General features: G+C 36.7%; 1 protein-coding gene across 4 annotated transcripts in view; it reads left to right on the plus strand.

Moving 5' to 3' along the window:
• The window catches only part of PAWR (pro-apoptotic WT1 regulator), an 81545-nt gene extending 59177 nt beyond the window's left edge, over positions 1 to 22368 (plus strand). For all 4 annotated transcript variants that reach the window (XM_042793298.1, XM_042793300.1, XM_042793301.1 and 1 more), the window contains exons 4-7: positions 4805 to 4839; positions 13569 to 13716; positions 15119 to 15223; positions 20413 to 22368. In XM_042793298.1, the coding sequence (XP_042649232.1) occupies positions 4805 to 4839; positions 13569 to 13716; positions 15119 to 15223; positions 20413 to 20499 (375 nt within the window). In that variant the 3' untranslated portion in view covers positions 20500 to 22368. The remainder of the gene's footprint in view (positions 1 to 4804; positions 4840 to 13568; positions 13717 to 15118; positions 15224 to 20412) is intronic.
• The last annotated feature ends 246 nt before the right edge of the window (positions 22369 to 22614 follow it).

A 22614-nucleotide genomic window follows, 5' to 3' on the forward strand; every position in this document is an offset into this window, starting at 1 on the left:
AAAAGTGCTGGAGGATCTTTATTTACAAGAGATGTTTGCATCATTTTAAGAGCTTTTGAATAGTTTGAAAGGTTAGATTTATTTTTGATTAATAGGCGCATAATGCTGTTTATAGTATGATTACACATATTCCTGTTCCCAGCAACTTTTGGATAAATAACACACACAAAATAAATTTCATAGCATGAGAACAGAGTTAAATAATATATTTCTCTGGTGCTTGCATCAACACCTTAAAGAATCATTGGTTTGCATTTGCATTAGAGATTCCAAAATAATAAAAGTCACAGTTTACCAAATCTGCAGTATTAAGTTGGTTATCAGAGGAAATTGTTTTTATGCATCAAATGAATATTTTTAACTTTTTGTTCATAGCTACTTTTAACTACAAAAATAAAGGCTACTAAGAGTTGCTGTAGAAATATCTTTTATAAAGGGCTCATTATTTTTTTTTGCTACAAAATGCCAGCTTTTAAAACTACAAATGAGAGTAATTGCCATATATTTTGTCCCTGAGCATTTGTTTGCTTTCCCAGCTTTCTTTTTCTGAAAAACTGGCTTTTTTAAATAGTACTGCCAAACTTTCAGAAGTTTCCTGTTGAGGTAAATGTACAAGTCTGTGTATATAAATTGCTTTACAGTTTATATTTGCATTTACTATATGAAAAGGTCTTAGCAAATTTGAGGGAATACAGTGCATACATTGCATCCCTTTGGTGTCTAGAGTAGAAAACAAGTATCCAAGATCCAGAGATATCTTTGTACAAGGTTATGTGTGCATCAGCAGACTGCAATGTCCTGTGCAAATTCTCCCTTTCTTGTGAATTCTGCCTTTCACTGTAAGCAGAGGCTTAAATTCACCAGGAAGCATTGCCATAACTTCAAGGCTTCAGCATTTTCCTGAAAAAGAAGCTGTTTAAAAAATAAGAACAGAGGAAGCTTAGAGCCCATAGTTCCTACTTTATTGGCAAGAGTTGTATCTACAGATAGGCAAAATTTTGACCTACTCACCAGCATGTGTCAGTTTCTTCATCCAGGCTTAAAAAGAGAGTTGAACCACTTGTCCATGGCTAATGGGACAGCCAGCACGTTTCTGAGACCATCACCACCAAGAGCTGTGACCTACTACTGATACGGCCTTTCAGTTTTCGTATACAGTGAACATGTATCTTAACGTATTAGATGAAACTACTTGAGTTTCTTCACATACACCAGAGTTGAATCACCTTGTCAGTCATTGCTGACTGTCGTAAAGCTAAAAATCAGGCTGTTAGTCTTCTGTATGTAAAGATTTAGGTAGGCAAGTCTCTAGATTACAGGTTGGAATGAAATCTCTGAAGCTGTCATGTTAGGTATGTGTTTGCTTAAACTCACTAAGCTAAGAGAAGAATGTAGATGGAAAACCTGGACGAGCAGAGGAGCAGCACAGAATCATTAAGTCTTGGAAGAGAAGTCTTGGGAAGTCTCTAGTCCAACCCCTGTGGACAAAGCAGGGTCAGCTATAGAAAATCACTCAGGACTGTGGCCAGATGGGTTTTTATCATCTCCATTGATAGAAACTCCATAACCTCTCTAGTCAACCTGCTCCAGTGTTTAATCTCACAGTAAGAAAGTATTTTCTTACTTTTAAGTTGAATTTCCTGTATTTCAGTTTCTGTCCCATTGCCTCTTATCCTTTCTCTGGGCACAAGGAAGTATGACTCCATTTTCTTTACCCCATCATATGTTTATACACATTGGCAAGATAACTCCTGAGCATGCTCTTCTCCAGGCTGAACATCCCTGGTGCTCTCAGCTTCTCTTCACGTGTCAGATACTCCAAACCTTTAATCATCTGTGTGGCCCTTTGCTGGAATATCTCCAGTGTGTCTGTCATATTAAGAAGCCCAGAACTGGACCAGCACTCCAGCTGGGGTCTCACCAGGGCTGAGCAGAGGGGAAGGATCACCTCCCTTGGCCTGCTGGCAACACATTCTGAGGATGCCATTGGCTGTCTTTGCTGCAGGGGGCATGTTGACAGCTCATGTTCAACTTGGTGTCCACCAGGACTCTTGGTCCTTTTCTGCACAGCAGCTTTCCAGCTGGTCCACAGCATGTACCGGTGCTTGGGATTATTCCTCCCCAGGTGCAAAACTTTGCATTTCCCTTTTCTTGAACTTCATGAGGTCTCTGTTAGCTGGTTCCCAGCCTGTCAGTGTCCCTCTGCGTGGCAGCACAGCCATCTGTTGTATTATTAACCCCTCGTCCAGGTTTTGTGTAGTGGGCGAACTTGGTGAGGGTGCACTTTGTCCCATCATTCGGGTCATTAATGAAGATGTTAAACAGTACTGCCCCTGTATCAGCCCCCGCTAAGTGACTGGCATCCAGCCAGACTTTTTGCTGCTGTTCATAACCCTTTGGCCTTGGTAGACCAGTCTTTTTTCATTGCCCCTCACAGTCTGCTTACCTGGTCCGTATTTCTGCAGTTTGCCTGTACCTATGTTGTGTGGGAAGGTGTTGAAAGCCTTGCTAAAATAGAAGTAAACATCATCTGCTCTCCCATCATCCACTGAGCCAGTCATCTCGTTGCAGAAGGCTGTCAAGTCAGCCAGGCATGACTTCCCCTTCATATATCCATGCTGATTTCACCTTGTTGTCCTTCAGGATTTGTTCCATCACCTACTCGAGGACTAAGGTCAGGACTGGCCTGTAGTTCCCTGGATCTTCCTTCTTGAAGATAGGAGTGACATTTACTTCCTTCCAGTCCTCTGAAATCTCCCCCTACTGCCATGACCTTTCAAAGATAACATACCCTTAGTAAACTTTAAAAATAGCACGGTACCATTTAAAATTGTTTCCTTGTCCCTTTAGAGGTGAAATTAGGTTGCTGCTTCATAGCTGTGAATTGCTACTTTTCAGACGCTGTCGTCAATGATAAAATAGTTATCAGTGCTTAAACAGCAACCCACTTCATGGTTTTCTTTAAATAATTCCCTTGATTTAACTATGTTGAATATTGTTGTAGCACATACTGCAGAAGCTGAAAATGCTTTATAAATTAAAATCTAAGATCAAGTTTTGTTTCTGTAATACAAATATTTTTTTGTCAACTTTTCTATAATAAAAAAATATTCTTTTTATCTTTTTAGATAATTTATTTACTTAGAAAGACATTAATGTACTGATCAGTGAAAGTAGTGTAATGTTTTATAGGGTTTTCAAAGTGTATGGAATTTCTCTTACATCTTGATTTGAGAACTCATTTATTCCTTTGTCTGAAGTTATTGTCATACACAGAATTTCATGCCTTGCTATTACTTTTTCCAGTAGAGGCAATTGTTCAGTTTGTTAACTCCTTAAATATCCTTTCCTGACTTTTTACCTAATATTTGCTGATGCTGGGGGAAGTTTTGTCTATGACTAATAAAATAATTGGTTCATATTCTTCTCACAACATGCTAAAAAATATTTGTGGATTTACTCTGTCTATTCTGAGCCAACATTTACCAGTTGAAACATGTCTTCATTTTTCTGTGCGATCAGACTGGTATTGGGAAGCTACATGCATAGCATTATTGATGCAAATGTATTCTTTCAGGTTTCCTCATTCGTTTATAATGCAACAGTGGTTTTTTAGGGATTGTGTAACAATAAATGAGCCCTTTTCCTCACTGTTCTTTTTGTTTCCCTTTCCATCTTTACAGAGCCAGAATAAAAGCATAATGGATATTTTTTCCCAAATAAATAAATAAAAAATAATAAAAAAAGGCAAAAAAACCCCAATGAAAAACCTCAAACAAAACATAATCTTAGTGGAAACAATTTACTGCACTGTGGGAAACTGAAAAGTCATTAAATTCTTTACCTTAAGCTAGAAAAAGTATGATAGATCTTGTAATCTGCAAGTGATCTACATATGTATCTTTGAAGGGCCAGATGCACCATTGAACTTGTATTTAAAATCTGTACTCTTATTTAAAATGTGTTCTGTTTCTTGCTGTTTCAGTTGTTAAGATCATTTCCAAATAGCAATTAAAGGAGATGCAGAGTATTCCTTAAGTTTGTAGTCAGAATACATTAATTAAGCCTCTGCAAGTGCTTAGAAAGCTATGATCTAGAAATCGACTTATTGAACCTTGACAAGTCACTGTCTGACATCTGAACGCGGGAAACATCCATGTACAAACTTCTAGCCTACCAATTGCCAGGAGAAGACCACTTTGGTTAGCCTGAGAGAAACTGAGGTGAGCCATGTTGCAACACCTGGGTTAGCATGGCAAAGAGCATACCTGTAGTTACCCAGCTGATAGGTAATAATATTATTTGGGTCTCAATCCTGACTAATTAGCAGCTTCAGTTGTTGTTCCATCTGAGACAGCAGCGGTGTTGAAGAATGGGAACAGTGGAACAGTTTTACTCTGCTGCTCTTGGACAAGTGGATGAACAACCATCAAAGTGCACAAGCATTTCTGTATTAGTAGTGGTGGTGAAGGCATATTGGTGTCAGGGTGTATGCTGCTTCGGTAAGCTGCATGTTCTGGCTGCTGGGGGATGGGGTAAGGGCATCCAGTTTTAACATGTAACTAGAAGCTGTTGTTTAAAGGTTATGAGCTGGTGATTAGAAGCAGTAACACAGAGACAGTAATCCTGGTATTCTGTCTATTCATTACAGCAAAATGGTACAAAACTGAGTGGTACAGCAGCTGTTTGAGGCATGGGCCTCCTATCCTTAACTGCAGGCTTCATTTTTTGTGGAGTGATAAAGTACTTTGGAAGTAGAAATACAAGGAAGATGTTAATAGTGTTTCCTTTTTATTTCTTTTAGGACTCCTCCAGGATGGTTTCAAGCAGGTATAAAAGGTATGACAACACGTTCCTTTACATATCTAGTTCTGTCAGAAATAAAGCTGACTAAATGCATGTTTGTAGTAGAAGTCATCATACTGCTACTGTAGATATATTGTCTGATTCTGGGGTAAGGACCTAAGAGATGCAGCAGACTTACCAAAACCCCTCTATTATGTTACTGTGTTAAACTAAATTCAGCTAGTATTTTGCTGGGTATTACTAGTGCAGAACAGTTTCCCAGGCAAATGTCTTGACTACACATTACCTAGGAGCTAGTAGTTTCACAGTTAATTTGTAAAGCACCATCTTCTGAAATTTACTGCAGGAAGATAATTTTGTTGGTCTCCACAGTAATGTTGAAAGAAATTTCTATGGTTTTGTCATACTACAGTCTCATTTGTAAGGGATGCTGCCCACATGTAGCATGTCCTGTTTGCTATTTGTTTTTCTTTAAGGCAAGTGTTACCTTGGTCGTTACTCAAGTTATTTAATCAGAAAAATACTTCAGAAGCTCTTGATGCACCTGACCAGTGTGTGAAACTTTTGCTCTTGTGGAATTAATATTGACACAGCTATCACAATTATTAGGAAAATGTAGTGGTAACATAGAGTCTAAAATATGTCAACTGAAGCAAGGCATTTGTGTAAACATGTTTTTATTTGACACATGAACGTATTCTCTTTTAGATATCTTTTACTCAGGTAAAATGTGTAGGTGGTTCATTCACCTGTGTGTATATGTATATCCTTGCTGTAGAAGTAAGTGCAAAGAGCACCTACAATTACCTAGTCTTCATTGGTGTATTTTCCACTCCTTAGGCTTCTTCACCTGTGGAATCATAGAATGGTTTGGGCTGGAGGGGGCCTTCAAAGATCATTTAGCCCAACCCTTCTGCCATGGACAGGGACGTCTTTCACTAATTAGGTTGTTCAAAGCCCTATCCAACCTGACGTTGAATCCTGCTAGGGAAGGGGCATCCACAACTTCCCTGGGCTCCTTGTGCCAGTGTCTCACTACCCTCAATGTGAAAACTAATAACCCTTTATGCTTTAGATTGCTTAGCGTGGTGTTGTCTTTTATATTTATATTCCTGGGTTCTCATAAACCTAGTTGAGTGATGCTTTTTATTGCTGTAGGGGTTTTTTTTAATCACATTGTCATTCCAGAATGGGTAGACTTACTGTCACAACTGTAACTATGTAATTTCATGATTACTTATTAATAAAACACATTTTAGTTCAGTCTCCACTTCCTCTTCAGTCCCCATGCAGAATCTCATTGATATTCGTATCTGCTGAATACTTAGTGGTGTGTGTCATAGTGCTTTGTGACTTTTCATAAACTTTATCTTTACTCTGTTCATATGCTGTATATACTCACTCACTTGCAAAAGCTTGGTTTTGTGTGGCGTAGTAAAAAATAGAAGTTTGCACAATCAAATTCATATCTTATTTGAAAACAAGCTAGTTCTAATTAGCATTGTAAAAATAGGAAACTCCAAAGCTAGAAAATGCTAAAATAAGACTTGTTTGTGCAGTCTTCGTTCAGTTAACTTTAGTTACATGTGAGATGTACATTCTTTGTTTGTCAACTTTCTCCCTCAGGACTGGCAGCATGTTTGGGAGGAATCTGACTTGCTGTGAGCCCCTGTTCAATATTTTGTTATGTATGTTGTCATCTATCTTACTCATTGCATAGTCTTCAAGCCTCACGTTGAAAACAAAGGATTATTTTCCTGTGAAGAGAGCACAGTGCCCAGTGCTCACAAATACTAAGTGGGTTTTATTCTAACTCTGTATTTCCATGAGGTATACAATGCCCACTCTGATTAGAGTTAACAGTATCTATTGATTTTCCTCAATATTTGAAAATTTCGACCTTCCCTGCTGTAATTTTTCAGGTAAGAGTACTTGAACAAAGTATGTCTCACAGTGGCTTCACTTTCTGGTGTGAGTGTTAAAGGAGTCAGGACCAGAGTCCTCTTCTGTCCTGACGATGTTTGGCTTGTTTGTCCCTTCCAACTTTTGCAGTGAGGGAAGGTCGTACAGAAAACAGCCTCTAGAGTAATTCTTGAGTGAGATCACTCAGATCTCACTTAAGTCCCAAATACAGTAGAAATCCTTTGGAAACTGAAAATGCTGTTCTGTGAAACTGAAATGCTGTTCCTAGAACTGGAATGTGAATGCCAGAAGGCTGAACTGAGACCATAAGCTGCTTGAAGGCTCAAATATGTTCAACTGAATGTGCTTTTAACAGTTTTGGGTGTACTTCCTTAGGTTTTCAAAGCAAACTGAGAGCAAAGCTTGTTCTATCATAGAAACACTTTGAGATCCCATTTGAAACCGTTACTTGTGTTACTCTGACAGCAGGTGGTCAGTACTTTGTGTGTGGGGAAGAGACTGTTAGTAGACTTTATCGACATAGGACAGCAAAAGTGAAAAGATATTTTCCTAAAATCTTGGGCTCTGTTATAGACATTCTCCCCCACAGAAAGAATGCATTGTTTGTCAGAAATTTTCAGGTAATTTTCCTCCATCTTTACTACTCCTGTTTCTTCTCTTTTGCTTTTTCCCTCTTCCCCAAGTTGTTCCTTATCAGAAGTGACATCTCTTCATCTCAGCATTTTTCTTCACTGGTTTCCATTTCCTAGTCCAGTTAAACATCCTTTCCTCACTCTTCTTCTTTGTCTTACATCCTTATAATTAACCACTGAGGTCTTAGTCTTCTCTTTGTTATTTTTGTGATTCCTTGTTTTGTTTTGTTTTTTCCTGTTTTATCTCCATTCTCTGTCCTTATCTGACTTTTAGTCCTGGATTACTGATACCATTCTGGGCTTCCAGTACCTTTTTTTTGCCTTCCCATATAGCTGTTTTCATGTCTACATTGAGATACCCAGCCTCCTGGACCTAACAGGACAAGAGAGACTTCAGAGAAGAAGGATCTATACTGTGTATTCTCATGGAATTGCTGTTCTCTTAATGTTTCAGGGCTCAAGGAATTGCACAGATTTTACTGCCTATTTAATCAGTACACACTGGCTACTTTGCCAGCAATCCATGGTTAAACATTTATATGACACTACTGAGAAACCTGTTTCACTGTGTGTCCACTAACTGATGGAAGACATGTTTACAAATGAACTCTGCTGGCTGCTGTCCTGTTATTCTACTTCTGTTCTGACTTACTTGGACAAACTGAGCCTGTCTCCTTATGCAGTAAAGTAAATAAGTTTGGGATGAAGTCTATAATTGTAGTCTGTCTTCTGAATTTGCTTTAGAAATTTTCACACTTACACCCCAAAAGTTTGGGAAGGGGTTTCTTTGTAGTTGCATGATTAACCACATAAAATATTTTCAAAAGAAAGTGGTAGTTCTGTTGTGATCTGGAGTGGTACTGTAAGATCTTTTAAAAGCTTAACCAGAATCTTCAAGGTCAAGCTGACATGAAGGCCACAGAACGTGTTTGTGAGAGTATTTGGGAGTTGTGATCAGCAATCTGTCCTGACTGTGAGCTTCTCATGTGATTAAAATTTGTAGGTATCTTTCAGTTGTGATAGCCCATATCAACTTCCACATCTTTCTCCTCGTCTTTCATTTTTCTTTAAGCTTTTCTTAATGTGATACGCCTCATCTTAACCATTCCAAACTACTATTACTGTAACTGGGCCTACCAGTTTTAACACTGCTTTGTAAGTAGTTATTTTGAAGCAGCAAGCACATTGCCATTAGTAAGAATGGTTTTCTGATTCAGCATATTTGGTGTCATCACTGATTTCTCAAACAGTATAATGACAAAGTGTATTCTGTTGTTTGAAATACTTGAGTGTAATCTACATGTAAACATGAATTACATTTCTCTTGTGTTCTCTGTACTAAAAAGTTTGTTTGCAAGTAACAGTAAAGCAAGATATGCATGTGGACATATGGATATTTTTAAAAGCACAGAGAATTTGCTCTAGGAGCTTATTTTTAAGACCGTCTCTTAGCCTTTGAACCAACTTACTGTCTTTTTTAGAACTGTCTTAAATCGGAAAGAAAACTGTGCAAATCAGGATTTAAAATAACTCAGAAGATTTTTGCATGGTTCATGGATCACAGAGATCAGGCCGGATCAGTTTACAGAAAGAGTTAGATTAAAATCTCTTAGTGGTTCAGGGGTGTGTTCTCCTTATAAGTTTATTAGTGGAAATGAATACAATATGGTATGGCTTTATGCCTTCCAGACAAAATGTCAGAGTTCCCCCCTCTCTCTTTTAGCATAGTCTGGCACACCAACGTGGAACCCAACAGGTAGAGACCCTTGTCCACTAATTCTAAAAGACTACATTGTACTCGAGTTTAACATACATGCATGAATTATAAAATAAATGAGGAAAAGAAGATCACAAGAGATGAAGCTAGTGCTTCAGAGCATTCATTGGAGGTGCTCTGAAGGAAATGTTAGAGTGCTGCTGTAGTTCTCTTGCTTGGTGTTTTTAGATCACCACAAAGCTTAAAGTATGACAATTCACATTCCATCATACTAACCTTGGTCTACCCAATTCAGAAAAAATACAGCTGCAAAATACTGTTTCATAACACTGTGCCCAGACTTGCCTGCTTGCCTGTTTTTGGGAGTTTTGCAGCAAGGGTTGGCTGCTGAAGCATTGTCTCATCAAGCTTATTGCATTAGGACCTCTGTTGTGCAGGTGTGAGTCCTTAAAATAGACAGGGGTTGCTCAAGGTGCTTTTTTGGACTCTTGTATCCCCTTTTGAGCCAATGTTGATGTTACGAAAAGGCAGAAACACTTAGGACTTACTTCTGCAGAAGTTTTTGATGTTCTGAGTTGAGCCAGCTGCAGTTCCTCGCTGCCCCTTGTGCCAGTGCTCATACAGCTGGACAGGGTGGTGCTTCAGGGAACCACTGTGGCCGAAAGTCGATAGCTTCCTTTTCTGGGCTGCTGGATTGCTGTATCAGCTCCTTGAATGGCTTCCTACTCAGTCACCTGAAGTCCAGGAAAAGCGGAGGAGGCTGGAAACATGCAGCTGTAGAGGAGACAAGACTGCCTTTCCTTAGGTCAGCTCTGAAAGCTCTCGACTTGGCTTAAGCAGTCTGAAGTTACAGAAGTCCAAGGTGGCCTATTTAGAAAATACTGTCTTCTGCTCATTCTTCCAAAGATGTTGGCAACTGGCTGGGTTTCAGTGACGTATTTAATTAGGAGTTTCCAAATCAAGTGTAGCTACAAGATTCTGGCAATAAAAATAAATGTGTTGTAGTTGAAATGAATGAAATCTGGTTTTGACTGGGTGATTTTAACTGGATGAAATTGCAATTTGGACGATGCTTCAGGAAAACACTGAAAGATCCAAAGAGGCATTGGAAGGAGCAAAGTTTATTCCACCTTTCTGTAATACTGCTGTTAAACTTGCCCCTGTGTGAATAACTGATTTTATTTTATATTAAAGTACTAGAACATCATTCCAAAACAAAAGTTTTGTTTCTGTGTAAGAGTAGTCAAACTGTGATGTGGGTTTATTTCACTATATGATTTTTACTTAAATACAGCCAGAAAAAAATTTGAAAGGCAAATCTTCTTAAGTTGCAAAAGCGTTAAGTGTTTTCTGTTTTCAGCATTCTAGTATGGGAATAATCATTTAAAATGAGTTTTTGATAGTGGCTAATTGAAAGTAAGCTGATGGAACAGCAAGTTGAGTTTCGTTAAACGTCTTGTCAAACATGCCCTTTTGAAACAATAGTGAGGGATATTTCTATGCAGATGTGTTCTCATTTGCTACTGTCTGGGTTGGCACTCTAATCCAGTGTATGTGTGGCCACAAATACAAGATCAGATTCTCTTGAAAAATACTTTAAAAAATGCTGTTTCTTGCAGCCATAGCCTGTGGCTAGATGTTTCAGCTGCAAGTGTTGATGCGGTCATATGTGCATAACTTACATGAATGTTAAAAAGTCGTATACGTTTTGAACTGCATTCTTGAGCAGTGACTCTAAATTTTTTCAACTTGCACACCCCTATCGTTTTTCATCTGGTGCTAATGACAGCTTTTACCCAGTATACATTTACAGGCAGCAGGCTTTCTTTCATACCTTCTGTGAGATTTTGGCAACTTCCAAGTTGCAAGTATTTGTAAACCTTTATTCAGTTAGGAAGTGGAGGAAGCAAGGTTTCAGTTGCAGTCTCAAACTAAATGGATTCTGTTGTCACATGCATGCACTTTTTCCCCTCCCCCCAAAGAAGCATAAACCCAGTTTGTTTTCTTAGTAGTATACACAGCTCTTCAGTTTGGGCAGATTATTTTTAAATAATACTAATAATACTACTACTAATAATAAATGATTATTCATTGTTAAATATTTAGAAATATAAAATAGATTTTATAATATATAAAATATATCTATAATGGTATCTGTATACACAGGCTTATTTCCACAGACATATCTTTTTTGGGGTTGGTTGATGCGTATTTTCTCTTAGTAAAGCATAGACACCAAGTTCAGTAACATTGTTATTCTAGGTAAGTTTTCTTTCTTGTCTAAGGCTAACAAAGTGACATTATATCTGAAGACTGAAATTCCATTCTTCAGGAAAGATACGTCCTCTGCATCTTAGATGATGCCTTTTTTGCTGTTGTTGTGTATGGGACATTAGTTATAACAGCCAAAATAATGAACTTTTTATCTGTCATGTTATTTGTATTAAGTTATGTACTAATGCCTCCCTAAGGGTTTTTTTAAATCTCGTTGACTGTAAGTCTTCATGATATGTCCTTGCTGCTATTGAAAATAAATGTGTTCAGTATGGTCTGCTCCTCATTGGAATAGCTGAAGAAAATTTAAGTATGCATTTCAGGGAAAGTACAGAAAATATCTTAATTTTCAGTATTAACCAAACCCCTTCCTATCTAGGTATTCTTTTTTGTAACTTTCCTGTTGGAGCATCTGCCAATCTGGAGCTGAGTTGAGATACTTCAATATATTGGCAAAAGGGTTAATTTTTGAGTGATGAAAAATTGAGCCATTTGTGTCTAGTCTATGCTTGAGACATTAATAGCATGAAACAACACATCTTTCAGAAAGCTAAATAATCTAGGATTTATAGAGTTAAGTTAAAATATTTCTCTTATGTTGTATTGCAACATGCGTATCCGGTCCTAGAAATGTTTTTTAAAAAAATGTTCTAGATGAAGAGTAAACAGTGCTAAATATGGTAATAACATTAAGCTACAAAATTCCTTACAATTGTGTCAATGTGCCTCAGAAACTTCACACATACTGGAGCAAAACAATATTTATATCTATGAAAAGGCATCCTTTTGCCAGATACTCCTGCTTTTGATTTGCACCATATCCATCCACATTTGCACATTGTCAGCAGGGGTTTTCTAGAGTTACGAAATGCAGAACGATTAAATGAACACATTAATCATATACCCTTCGATGTTTTAAAGGAAATGTAGGGATACTCATAATGCTTTTAATTCTTTTCCTAAGTGCTCTAGAAAACCATTGTATATCTATTTCAGCTATGTGATTTCACAGAATCACAGAGTGGTTGAAGTGGGAAAGGACCTCTGGAGGGTATCTTGTCCAACTCCCCTGCTCAAGCAGGGCTGCCTAGAGCTGGTTGCCAAGGGCCATGTCCAGATGGCTTTTGAGTATCTCCATTCAAGTTCTTCTGATGAAGACTGAACAAGGGTTTTTTGGTTTTGTGGGTTTTTTTTGTGTGTGTTTTTTTTTTTTTTTTGTGGGTTTTTTTTTTTTTTTTTTTTTCCATCTTTGACTGTTGAGTTGTATATTTTAAAGCCTAAGAAGTGTGGCTTTGGTGGATTGAGGAGGGAGAGATGTGTGTATCTGTCTGGTCCCAGGGCACTCTGTTTTGCTGCTCTTGATTATTCATGAGATTCTACATTGAAGGTAAATAGTATTGATATTAGGAAGAAAATTGCTATGGGAAGAACTGTTAAATTTGTAACTTTGAAAATGCATAATTTCTCATCTATATTTTTAAATTCGCACTAGTTTTATACATAGCAATCATTACGGAGAAACCCATAAGCCTTTCTTTAAAAAAAACTAGCTTATGTGCATTTGCAGTGTTTACCTGTCAAGATTATATGGCAGTGATTTTTAAGGAATAGATGCATGATCTAAACCAAAAAACATACCACCAGTTAATGAGTGCCTACCAACTGAGCTGTAACAAACTGCTGTGTATCCAAGTTCTGAAGTAAAATATTTGGAAAAGGCTTAAAATTAATATGTTGGGCCGCATCGCTTTCTCACTTTGGTTTGCTTTCCAGTTCCTTACAGGCCATAGCATTAGCTCCTGAAGTCAGTAGATATGTGTAAACTTATATTTGGACATGTTTTCACAGTTTATGTTTTCATCTACGTAAGAGGATGCTTGATTTCAATTCCATAGTGGTACTTTTTAAAATAAAGTTGTTTAACTTGGTTTTTAATGTGCACTGTTCATAAAACTTTTAAATCTTCAAAAATAAGATAGGATACGTATGTATTTAAAGTTGTTTACCTATGTGACAAGCACTGCATTAACCAAGTATTTGACTCCCTGAGGCAGTGAATTTAGTGAGTTCTCAGCAACACAAGAGCGGTGAAGTAAGTTCTCTGCAGTTTAGTAGACTGACCTATGGAGTGCTTTGTTAAAGCACTCTGTTACTTGTATCATTTCCATTTTGTTAAATGTATAAATAGGTGTCTGCTTTTCTCTTTGCCTTTGTAGCGCAGCTAATGCACCAGAAGATGATGCTCCAAATAGATATTCCCGAACAGAGAGGACAACTTACAGCAGATACAGCAGGGATGCAAATTCTTCTGGCAGTTCTGTACCAAGTAACGCTTTGGAAAAGAGGATTGATGAACTTGAAAGGGTCAGTGCCAACTAACATCTGCATGGCATACATCTGAAATAAAGTACCTTTGAAACTCCGTGGGGAAGTAAAATATGCAGAAATGATGCTAATTGCTTGAAGTACAGATAGTTATGTCTCTAAAAATATATGAAGAGTCAGACTGACTGAGAAGAATGTGAACTTTCTAATCAGAGATGTTTATTTTTCATTTAGTATATAAGTGAGAAATAGCTGAGGTAAAGATAATATACTTGGAGAGCCAGTAGTGCTCTGCATATTTCTTGTGTGCACCTCAGCACCTCATGACACACCAACACAGGGGAAATAACTTGCGAGAAAGAAGGAGGGGCTCACTGACTGCTCAGAAAATTAGCATGCCTGTTTCTGATCTACTTCTTGTTTTGGATTTTTTAATATACTGAAATACTATAACATTTAATTGCTATCTAGTTGTTTGTTAAAGATTTAAACATTGAAAATATGTATTTAAAACAAAGTTTTCATTATTTCAGACATTCTTCATATAAACAGTTTTGGGAAAATGTAATAATGATAAAACTGAGTTTTTCACCTAAAACATGTGAATAATGCCATCTGTGTAATCTATTACTGGCTTCTCTGTCTTCCTCTGAAGTGGATTTTTGTGGATAACTTGCCAAATATTCTTGAATTCGTATGGATGAATGTTACTAAGTAAACAAAATTTGAATAGATCTTTTTTTGGAAAGTGTGAAAATAAAGCCTATCTTGTAGAAATTACTTTTTTTTTTTTTTTTTTTTTTTAAGACTTGGGGAAGCCTGATTAGCATGAATTACACTGTAATCCTCCCTTCTGAAATAATTTAACTGCTAGTAACACAGAAAATAGAGGGAGATTTAAGGGCATTCTTTCAGTATCCTGAACCCTGATTTACTGAATTCCTAATAGCCGTTTTCATTTTTTTCTCACACTCAGGTCCACAGATCTAACAGTGAGTCTTCACTCCTTGCTAATTGTAGTATAAAAAACTCCCCCCCACACCCCAAAAAAAGAAAAAAGAAAGAAAGAAAACAAAAAAAAAAGGACTAACTTTCCCAATATAACAAATTTGGAAGCTGATACTTGACATTTACTTAGTTCTGGTTTGGGCCCCTATCCAGTTTTTGGGTTCATGCTAACTTAAATATTAATTAAAACATTATCTCTGGGATCAGAGAGATCATACAGTTTGCTGTGGGTAAAATATTTTCTTAGACATGGTTGTTTAGCTCCTTGAAATGTAAGGGCTTGAAGACATGGGTTTGACTTGCTGTAGTAAAGGAATTACAGGTGAGTGTGTGTGGGTTTTTCTTCTTTGTATGTTTTAAATGGCAATAACTTAAAGCTGTCTCTTAAAACCAAAACTTACATTTCAAACTTCATTGCATATTCTGCTTTTAGGAACTTGCAAAGGAGAGACAGGAAAATGCAAGATTAATGAAGATGACACAGGACAAAGAGGAACTAATTGGAAAGCTGAAGGAAGAAATTGATTTATTAAACAGAGTAAGCACATACTTTCTTATATGGTACTATATAAAGAGAGGATAAAAGTCTCTGCATTCTCTGTTCTCTTCTTCAGGCACCTGCATTCACTGGGCAAGGTCAGAAGAGAATTGTGTTGTGGTTTTTTTTTTTTTTTTTTTGTATTTGTGTAACTTGTTAAGAGGCATGTCAGTAAGTTATGTTTTTTGCAGGTGACTTCTGTTTGTCATGATTAACTTCATAAGTTGTGTATTGTTGGAGTGCCTGAATTTCTTGTTGCTATAAGTGTTCATAGAACAAGGTTATAGAACCAGGACTCCGTTACTGCCTCTTCTTTCCAAATTCAATACATAGCATACTACGAAATAAATAAGGTAGAGTTTTGAAAGTTTTCCCAATAAGTTTTTACCCAGAACTTTTGTTAGATGAAGTAATTATAAATTTAATCTAATTTTAGTAAGCTTTTAATTACCAATAATAGCTTAGGTGATCTTGGAAAGATTTAGGAGTAAGTGCTTTATGTTCTGACACACGTTCTCATACTCTTTATTGCTGATTCCGAAGTAAAGGCAGACAAAGACAGAGGACAGGAGACTTGGGCTAGCATCACTTGGGCAAGGTGTGTAGGCAGCAGAAGAGGGGATAGAAGAGTAAGACATGCTTGGGAATGGGAGGGGGAGAGAAGTTTTAAAGTTGATAGAAGATCCCAGTTTTAACAAGTCGCAGTTTTAAGGGCAGACTAGAACTCTTTCATGGGGTGGATTAGTGACCTTGTCTTGTGCTTCCTGGCTGAGGTGCAAAGCCTGGAAGTATTAGGGAAATACGCCTCTAATAGTCCAGTGCAGACATTCCCATAGAAATTCAAAAAAAATTTTCAGATCTGGCTTTAGTCAATCCAGCAGTGAAGGGAGGCAATAACTCTATGTGCACAGTGGCAAACTTTCATTTTGTGCTACTCATTTGTAACAAAGGAGGACAGCACTCACAAGTTTGTGAGCTAATCTAGAGAATGAAAAGAGATGAGATTATTCTGAAAGGGATATATATATTTTTTTTTTTAATAAAGTTGGAATGTAATCTGTAGGATAAATGAAGTATTGTCTGTTTTGGATAGATTCCTATTTTAATTGAGGAGTTGGTCTTTATGCTCTTTTTTCATTCTGCAAAGAATCTGTCGCATCTAAGCTGATGATCTTATTACAGTCAGGGTAAGCCTTCATTCCTTCTACGTAATGGATGGCACATCTACTTATATTGCTGGTCACACCTGACTGCCTGACTCAGAGGTCAGGAGGAGCAAATCAAAAGAACCTAAATCACTGAAAGCTTGTGTTTTAGGACCATGACTGTTTGCAAGGTTTGCTGTTTCAGAAACAATGTTATTTTTTTCTGCTATATTTGAAATATGATGTCCTAAATTAAATCCATAGAGTGTCTGACTAGAGACTGTCTTGGAACGTTTGTAGTAAAGTCAAGCAGTGTCTGTGCCTTACCTGTGTTAAGTATGATGGTGATTTCTGCTTGTTGCGTGGAAAGAAAACATAAGTCAGAATATGGTCTTTCAAAAACCTCTTCATTACACAGTGACTAAAACTGTACCTTTTCATGAGATCTACAAAGCCATCTTATTGGTGCTTCTCTTAAATGCAGAAGAGAATGGAGGTTTTTCTCCAATAGGTCAGCTCTTACCATAAGCTAACAGACAATGTTATAGTTAATTGCAGTTCAAGTTATTTATGCTTGCATCCCTTAGGCTTTTCTTAGCAGTGAAATTGCTGCCTTTTGACTCTATGACCAGCCTAATGATTTGTATTCTTACAAAAGTTTGAACCCGTGTCTCAAGTGATGCCTACATTAGAACAGATAGAGGTGTACTTTCTTTTTTTAACAGCTCTTGGATTTATGATTGTTTCTGTATTGGCTATCCATGTAGATTTTGAAAGAGGAAAGGTTTAGAATGTTAAGAAAAGTTATAGAAATACTATGTAATTCTCCTGATAGAAGGTTATGGAAGTTGATAGGGCAGCTGTATTTGCCTAAGGCTTATTACCATAACTGAGATCATGAGAGCCAGCACTTGGACATCTATCTGTTCTTCATGGAATGTTACTGTATAAACCTGGCACCAGGATTGGATGCTTTGCATGGTAGAATAGTTGTGATCTTCAGCCTCCTGCTCAGGTGAAAGGATGTCCTTGGGACTAAACTTTACCTAGTGAGCTTATGCAGAGATCTTTTTTAAAAGGTTTTGATGGTAGACAACCTAAATAGGGGTCTCTAAATTTGGCCATCTACATGTTCGTGGTATTTCTTCATCTTTTCTATTCATCAAAATATCCACTTATTGTATGTTAAGTTGCACAGATATGGAAAAAAATTAATGTCAAAGAACCCAAATAACTTACTAAAATGACATTTTATTGCATAGATTTCTGACTGCTCAGTCTCATATTTAAAGAAATGTTCTTTCTAGAAGTTTAAGTCAGTTCATAACCGTGGATGCATCCTTGATGGGCAGAGATTCTGTGTTACACTTGAAAAACTGTTTTTCTAATAATCCTGAAAACTTCTTGGCAGACTTTTTCTCATTTTCAGTAAATACATTTATTTAATGTAACAATATAATTTTACCGAAATCAGTCATTACGTCACAAAGATACTTAAAGAACATGAGCTGCATTTATATTGAGAAACAGAAAAGGCTTTCTGCCATAAATGGCATTCTTTCACTCCAGTACATTAGCCACTAAATTATGTCTGCCACATCTTTTTGTAAGAAAGGGGTAATTGCTTCATAAAAACCTCAACTGTCTGAAGGGAAAGGCATCTCAAGACATTTAAATATTTGTAGGCTAAGTTCAACCCTTGACTAGTTTACACTTGGTCATCTCTGACCTCACTACGATGTCACTGTAGCTAAATGTGTGTTTGGAGAGAGTCTGTCAGTGAGGATTTACAATCCAGTTAGTGTCAGTTGTGTAGTTATTGGTTCCTTTGGTATGTGAAGTCCAAGCTTTCCTGCTATTGCATCCTTTTTACTAATAAGCATAAATTAGTGTTGCAATCTTGAATAAAAAACTCTAAATCTCAGAGTGGCGAGAAACACCTACACCACTCAATCCATTGTTTTTGTAGATATGTCCTCATGAGGCCAGGCTGAGAGAGTTGGGGTTGTTCAGCCTGGAGAAGAGAAGGATCTGGGGAGACCTTATAGCGGCCTGACAGGGCTTAAAGGGGGCTACAGGAAAGCTGGGCAGGGACTCTTTACCAAGTGTAGGGATAGGACAAGGAGTAATGGTTTTAAACTGAAAGAGGGTAGATTTAGATTAGATCTAAGGAGGAAATTCTTCCCTGTGAGGGTGGTGAGGCACTGGCCCAGGTTTCCCAGAGCAGCTGTGGCTGCCCCCTCCCTGGGAGTGTCCAAGGCCCGGCTGGACGGGGCTTTGAGCAACCTGGGTTGGGGGAAGGTGTCCCTGGACAGGGCAGGGGTTTGGAACTAGGTGGTCTTTAAAGGTCTCTTCCAACCCAAACCTTCCTATGATTCTATATTTAAACTGCAGTAGTTATTTTTCCTGGCTCATATTCAAGAAACTCTTACTTGTAATAATCTTCAGAATGTTATTTATGCAGCATAAAACATTTCACAAACTTTTAATATTTTATTTTGAGTAAATTACAGGTATTTTAAAAAGAAGATTTTTAGATAACCTGTAATTGAGACATCTGATGGCTAGGTTAACAAGTTCAAACGCAATATTATGTATACTGAACTAAAAAAATAATTTTATTGAAAAAGTGTTGTCCCTTCCATATGATCATTGATCTGAACTGCACAAGAGAGAACACAAAGTGTGTTTCTTACAATGAAGTAGTAATTGTTTACATAATATTTATAGTAGCTATCCATCAAAAATTTCCATGTTTAGATGTTTAAATCACTTGTATCTGTTACGTCGAAGTGGTCAAATGCTTTTCCTGGTAGTCATTCATACTGAAATGCAGCATTCCTTCTGTGAGGCAAAGAAGTATTTCTGCTAGTGATTTCTTGATTCCACATTATGAAAACAGTAAAGTAGCTGCAAAGGTATTGTGGTATGGATTTGGGCTTGGCAAACTGAAGAGGCTTTTAAAAATCATTCTACCGATTAAACACAACATCTCTAGCCTGCACTTCTGGAATGAGCCCAATAAACGAAGTAAGAAAATAGACTCTGTATGTCAAACGCTGCTTAACAACTTAAAGGAACAAGAGAAAGAAAATCTTTCTCTACTGCTGTTTTATCTGTAATCTAGGATGGCAACAGTAGGGTTTTGCAGACTTCAGTCAAAAGGCATGTGAGATATCTAATGAGAATCCTGGTTCTTCCCCCTTTGCCTTTCATTTTCTTCCATAAAGTGCTGTCCTTGAGGTCACTCTTTTGTTTCTCCATTTTTTCCTTCTCATTCTGTTTCTTCCATGGGTTGTTTTGTGCAGTAAAATTATTTTTACCAAAGTAGTGCTTGCATTAAACAGCAAATTTCACTGGTTTTCACTTTAAGGGCTTGACAAGACTTGGTAGGAAGTGAAGAAGTGAAATGAGAATGGGGTAAATATGGTAACTGGTGGAAGATGGGTGAACATTTGGGGTGGGAGCAATCTATTTTAAGCACCCGTTATTATTGTGTATGCTGTCTCTTCTTTCAGTAGCAGTTTAGATAGAAGTTACAAAATGCCTTTTAATTTTTCTCACAGAAAACAGAAAAAATGGACAGGCAGAACTTTTCCTGAAAATGTTGATACTTAATTTAAAACACAAAGCAGGTCTTCTTGCAGTAATAACCTGTGTATATATAAGTGGGATAGTTGCAGACAAGCACAGTCTGGGGAGCAGAGGCAATAGCTGACTAGTACACTCCACATACCAAGAAAATAATCACACCCTTTCTGTTTTGGTTTCTTGATGCATTAGTTCCTGCTGTAGCTTTAGTTTTGATTATATGTTTTTATTTAAGGGTGATTGTACATGGGAATATAATGTTAATATTTTATAATTACAGTAACACTTGGAAAAAGATCTGTTTAACAGATTTAGAAGTAGCTACTGTGATACTAATTCTTCCCACCTCCAACTTCTTCATTTCAGAGCTAAGATGCTAAATTCCTGATGCTACTAACTGAGAGTTTGTATTTATGTCCTGAGAAATGTTTATTTTTCTTTTACCTTTAACAGGACCTAGATGATATAGAAGATGAAAATGAACAATTGAAGCAAGAAAATAAAACCCTGTTAAAAGTTGTTGGACAGCTGACAAGGTAGAAGATTCAAGCCTCAGTGAGGAAAGATTTAAAAACTACTGATTGAACGTTAAGGTCAATATAGTAATACTTCCTGTGTTGCAGTATGTTATAATAACTGTCTTTATATTTATTGTTAGGAAACCAGATGAATGTTTATTTTCATAGTACTTTCTTCTTCATTCAATGAAATGGCATCAAAATTGGGGTATGTTTTTAGCCTTCTTTTCACATAAGAATACTTAAAATTTTTGGCATATTTCAGAATATTAAGTTCAAAAATATTTGGGTTTTGTATCTTCAGATTACATCTGGATAAATTACTGTAATTTAAAATTCATAGCACCAAGATCACTTTCAGTTCATGTGGGTGTATATTTTTGAAATGAATGGAAGCAATACATATGAGCTTTGTTTACACAGATCCAAAATATATATTTTGGGAAGTATTTTCTTTTGTGTTTAAACAGCTGTAAAGTGGATGCCTTATTACTGATGTATAACATTTTGCAGATTGATTACTTGCTCTAAAACTCTTGTATGTTGAGGTTTTTTTACTGTACCTAAATGACTGACAGTAGTAGAGAGTAGTAATTTTTTCTTCTGTATAACAGTATTGTGGCAGGAGGGGGAGGTTTATTAAAAACAAAAACAAAAAAAAACAAAACAAAGCACCAGAACTACCAAAAAAACCCCAATAAATCACCTGTGGTATCAGCATTAATGAGTTCTTAGAATCATATTGAAGTTGTGCACTGCAGTTTATTTTAAAGCTTTTGCTTTAGCAATTAAATACAAGTTTGCTATCAGACAGTAAGTTTGTTTGCTGTGTTGAGAGTTCAAACAAAGCCTGGAGCTTTCATTTTAGCAAAGAGACTTCTGCAATACTCTTAGCCTTAAAGCTGTCATCTTAAAATTTGTAGTGATTGTAACCAATATGAGTTTTTGATGTTTTCATTTTTAAGCTGGGTGAGAATTATTGTACATAACAAAGTAGAGGGGCATAGAAGAGATTTATGCCCTTTTGAAACATCAAATGGTTTAAAAAAAACCCCTTTTATCCTTGATTTTAAACTAACAAGGTCTTTAAAAAGTGCCTGTTTAGATGTTACAATCCAGTTATGACTGCGTACTGATTCTTCTATAACATGATAGTACACAAAATTTTCATTTGACATTAACCACAGACCTCAGTTAACAATTCTCTTCTTAAAATTCCTGTTAGGCTGAAAATTGATGTACTTTATTTCATCTGAATACAGGACATTTTCCATTCCTGATCAGAATAAATGTATATGTCATTTGAGTCAGGATACTAGAAATGAAAACATTTTGAAGAGTCCAGGCATTTTCTTGATTATTTTGAAGCTTGGTGTCTGAAAGTTGTATGCATATAGTTTTTGTTACCTTAAAACTTAATGGCAACTTTAGTAACAATCACCTTTTCAGATTTGCCAATTGTTTTCATAATATGTATTTAATGACTGTAAGAGTTTCTTAAATTTCAAAACCAGGTATTATTGTTACACCTTGGATTGTTTTGGATATAGGATAGGCTATTTTGCATTTGTATATCCTAGTGAGGAGGAACTTTTCAAAGCTTTAAAGTATTTTTCAAGACACTTATATTCCAGGATGCCTTGATGTTTTCCTTCACAGTGGATGAGATCCCATGTGACACAGTTTAAAACCTTTACTCAAGGATTGAATTGGTATGGGGGTTTGTGTAGGCCCTCTGAACAATGATAGACACCAATGAATATTGCTTTTAATGTTACTCAAACAGTAAGGAGTCCCTTAATTTGTCAGTTTCATTAAATTAAAAATTTAAAGTAATGAAAAAATGAGGTGAGATGTATGCCTTTGAATAAATATGAAACTTTCTCTGGAAGAACATCTGATTTCTTTTTCTCTGTACTAGGTAGGAAATACACATACAGATTTATGGCATGGGATGTCAAACATTGAAGCATCATTAAGGATTTAATGCAGAACACACAGATATTAATACAAGGATTTAAATAAGATATTTCATAAACTGTATTTTACATACATTTTATACCAAAGAACAATAACAACAAAGAACATAAACAAGAATTACTTGTCTTCATATTACCTCTTCTTGGTTTGCATGTGT

Source organism: Tyto alba, unplaced genomic scaffold, assembly GCF_018691265.1.
Source record: "Tyto alba isolate M040663 unplaced genomic scaffold, T.alba_DEE_v4.0 Super-Scaffold_2, whole genome shotgun sequence".
Lineage (NCBI taxonomy): Eukaryota > Metazoa > Chordata > Aves > Strigiformes > Tytonidae > Tyto > Tyto alba.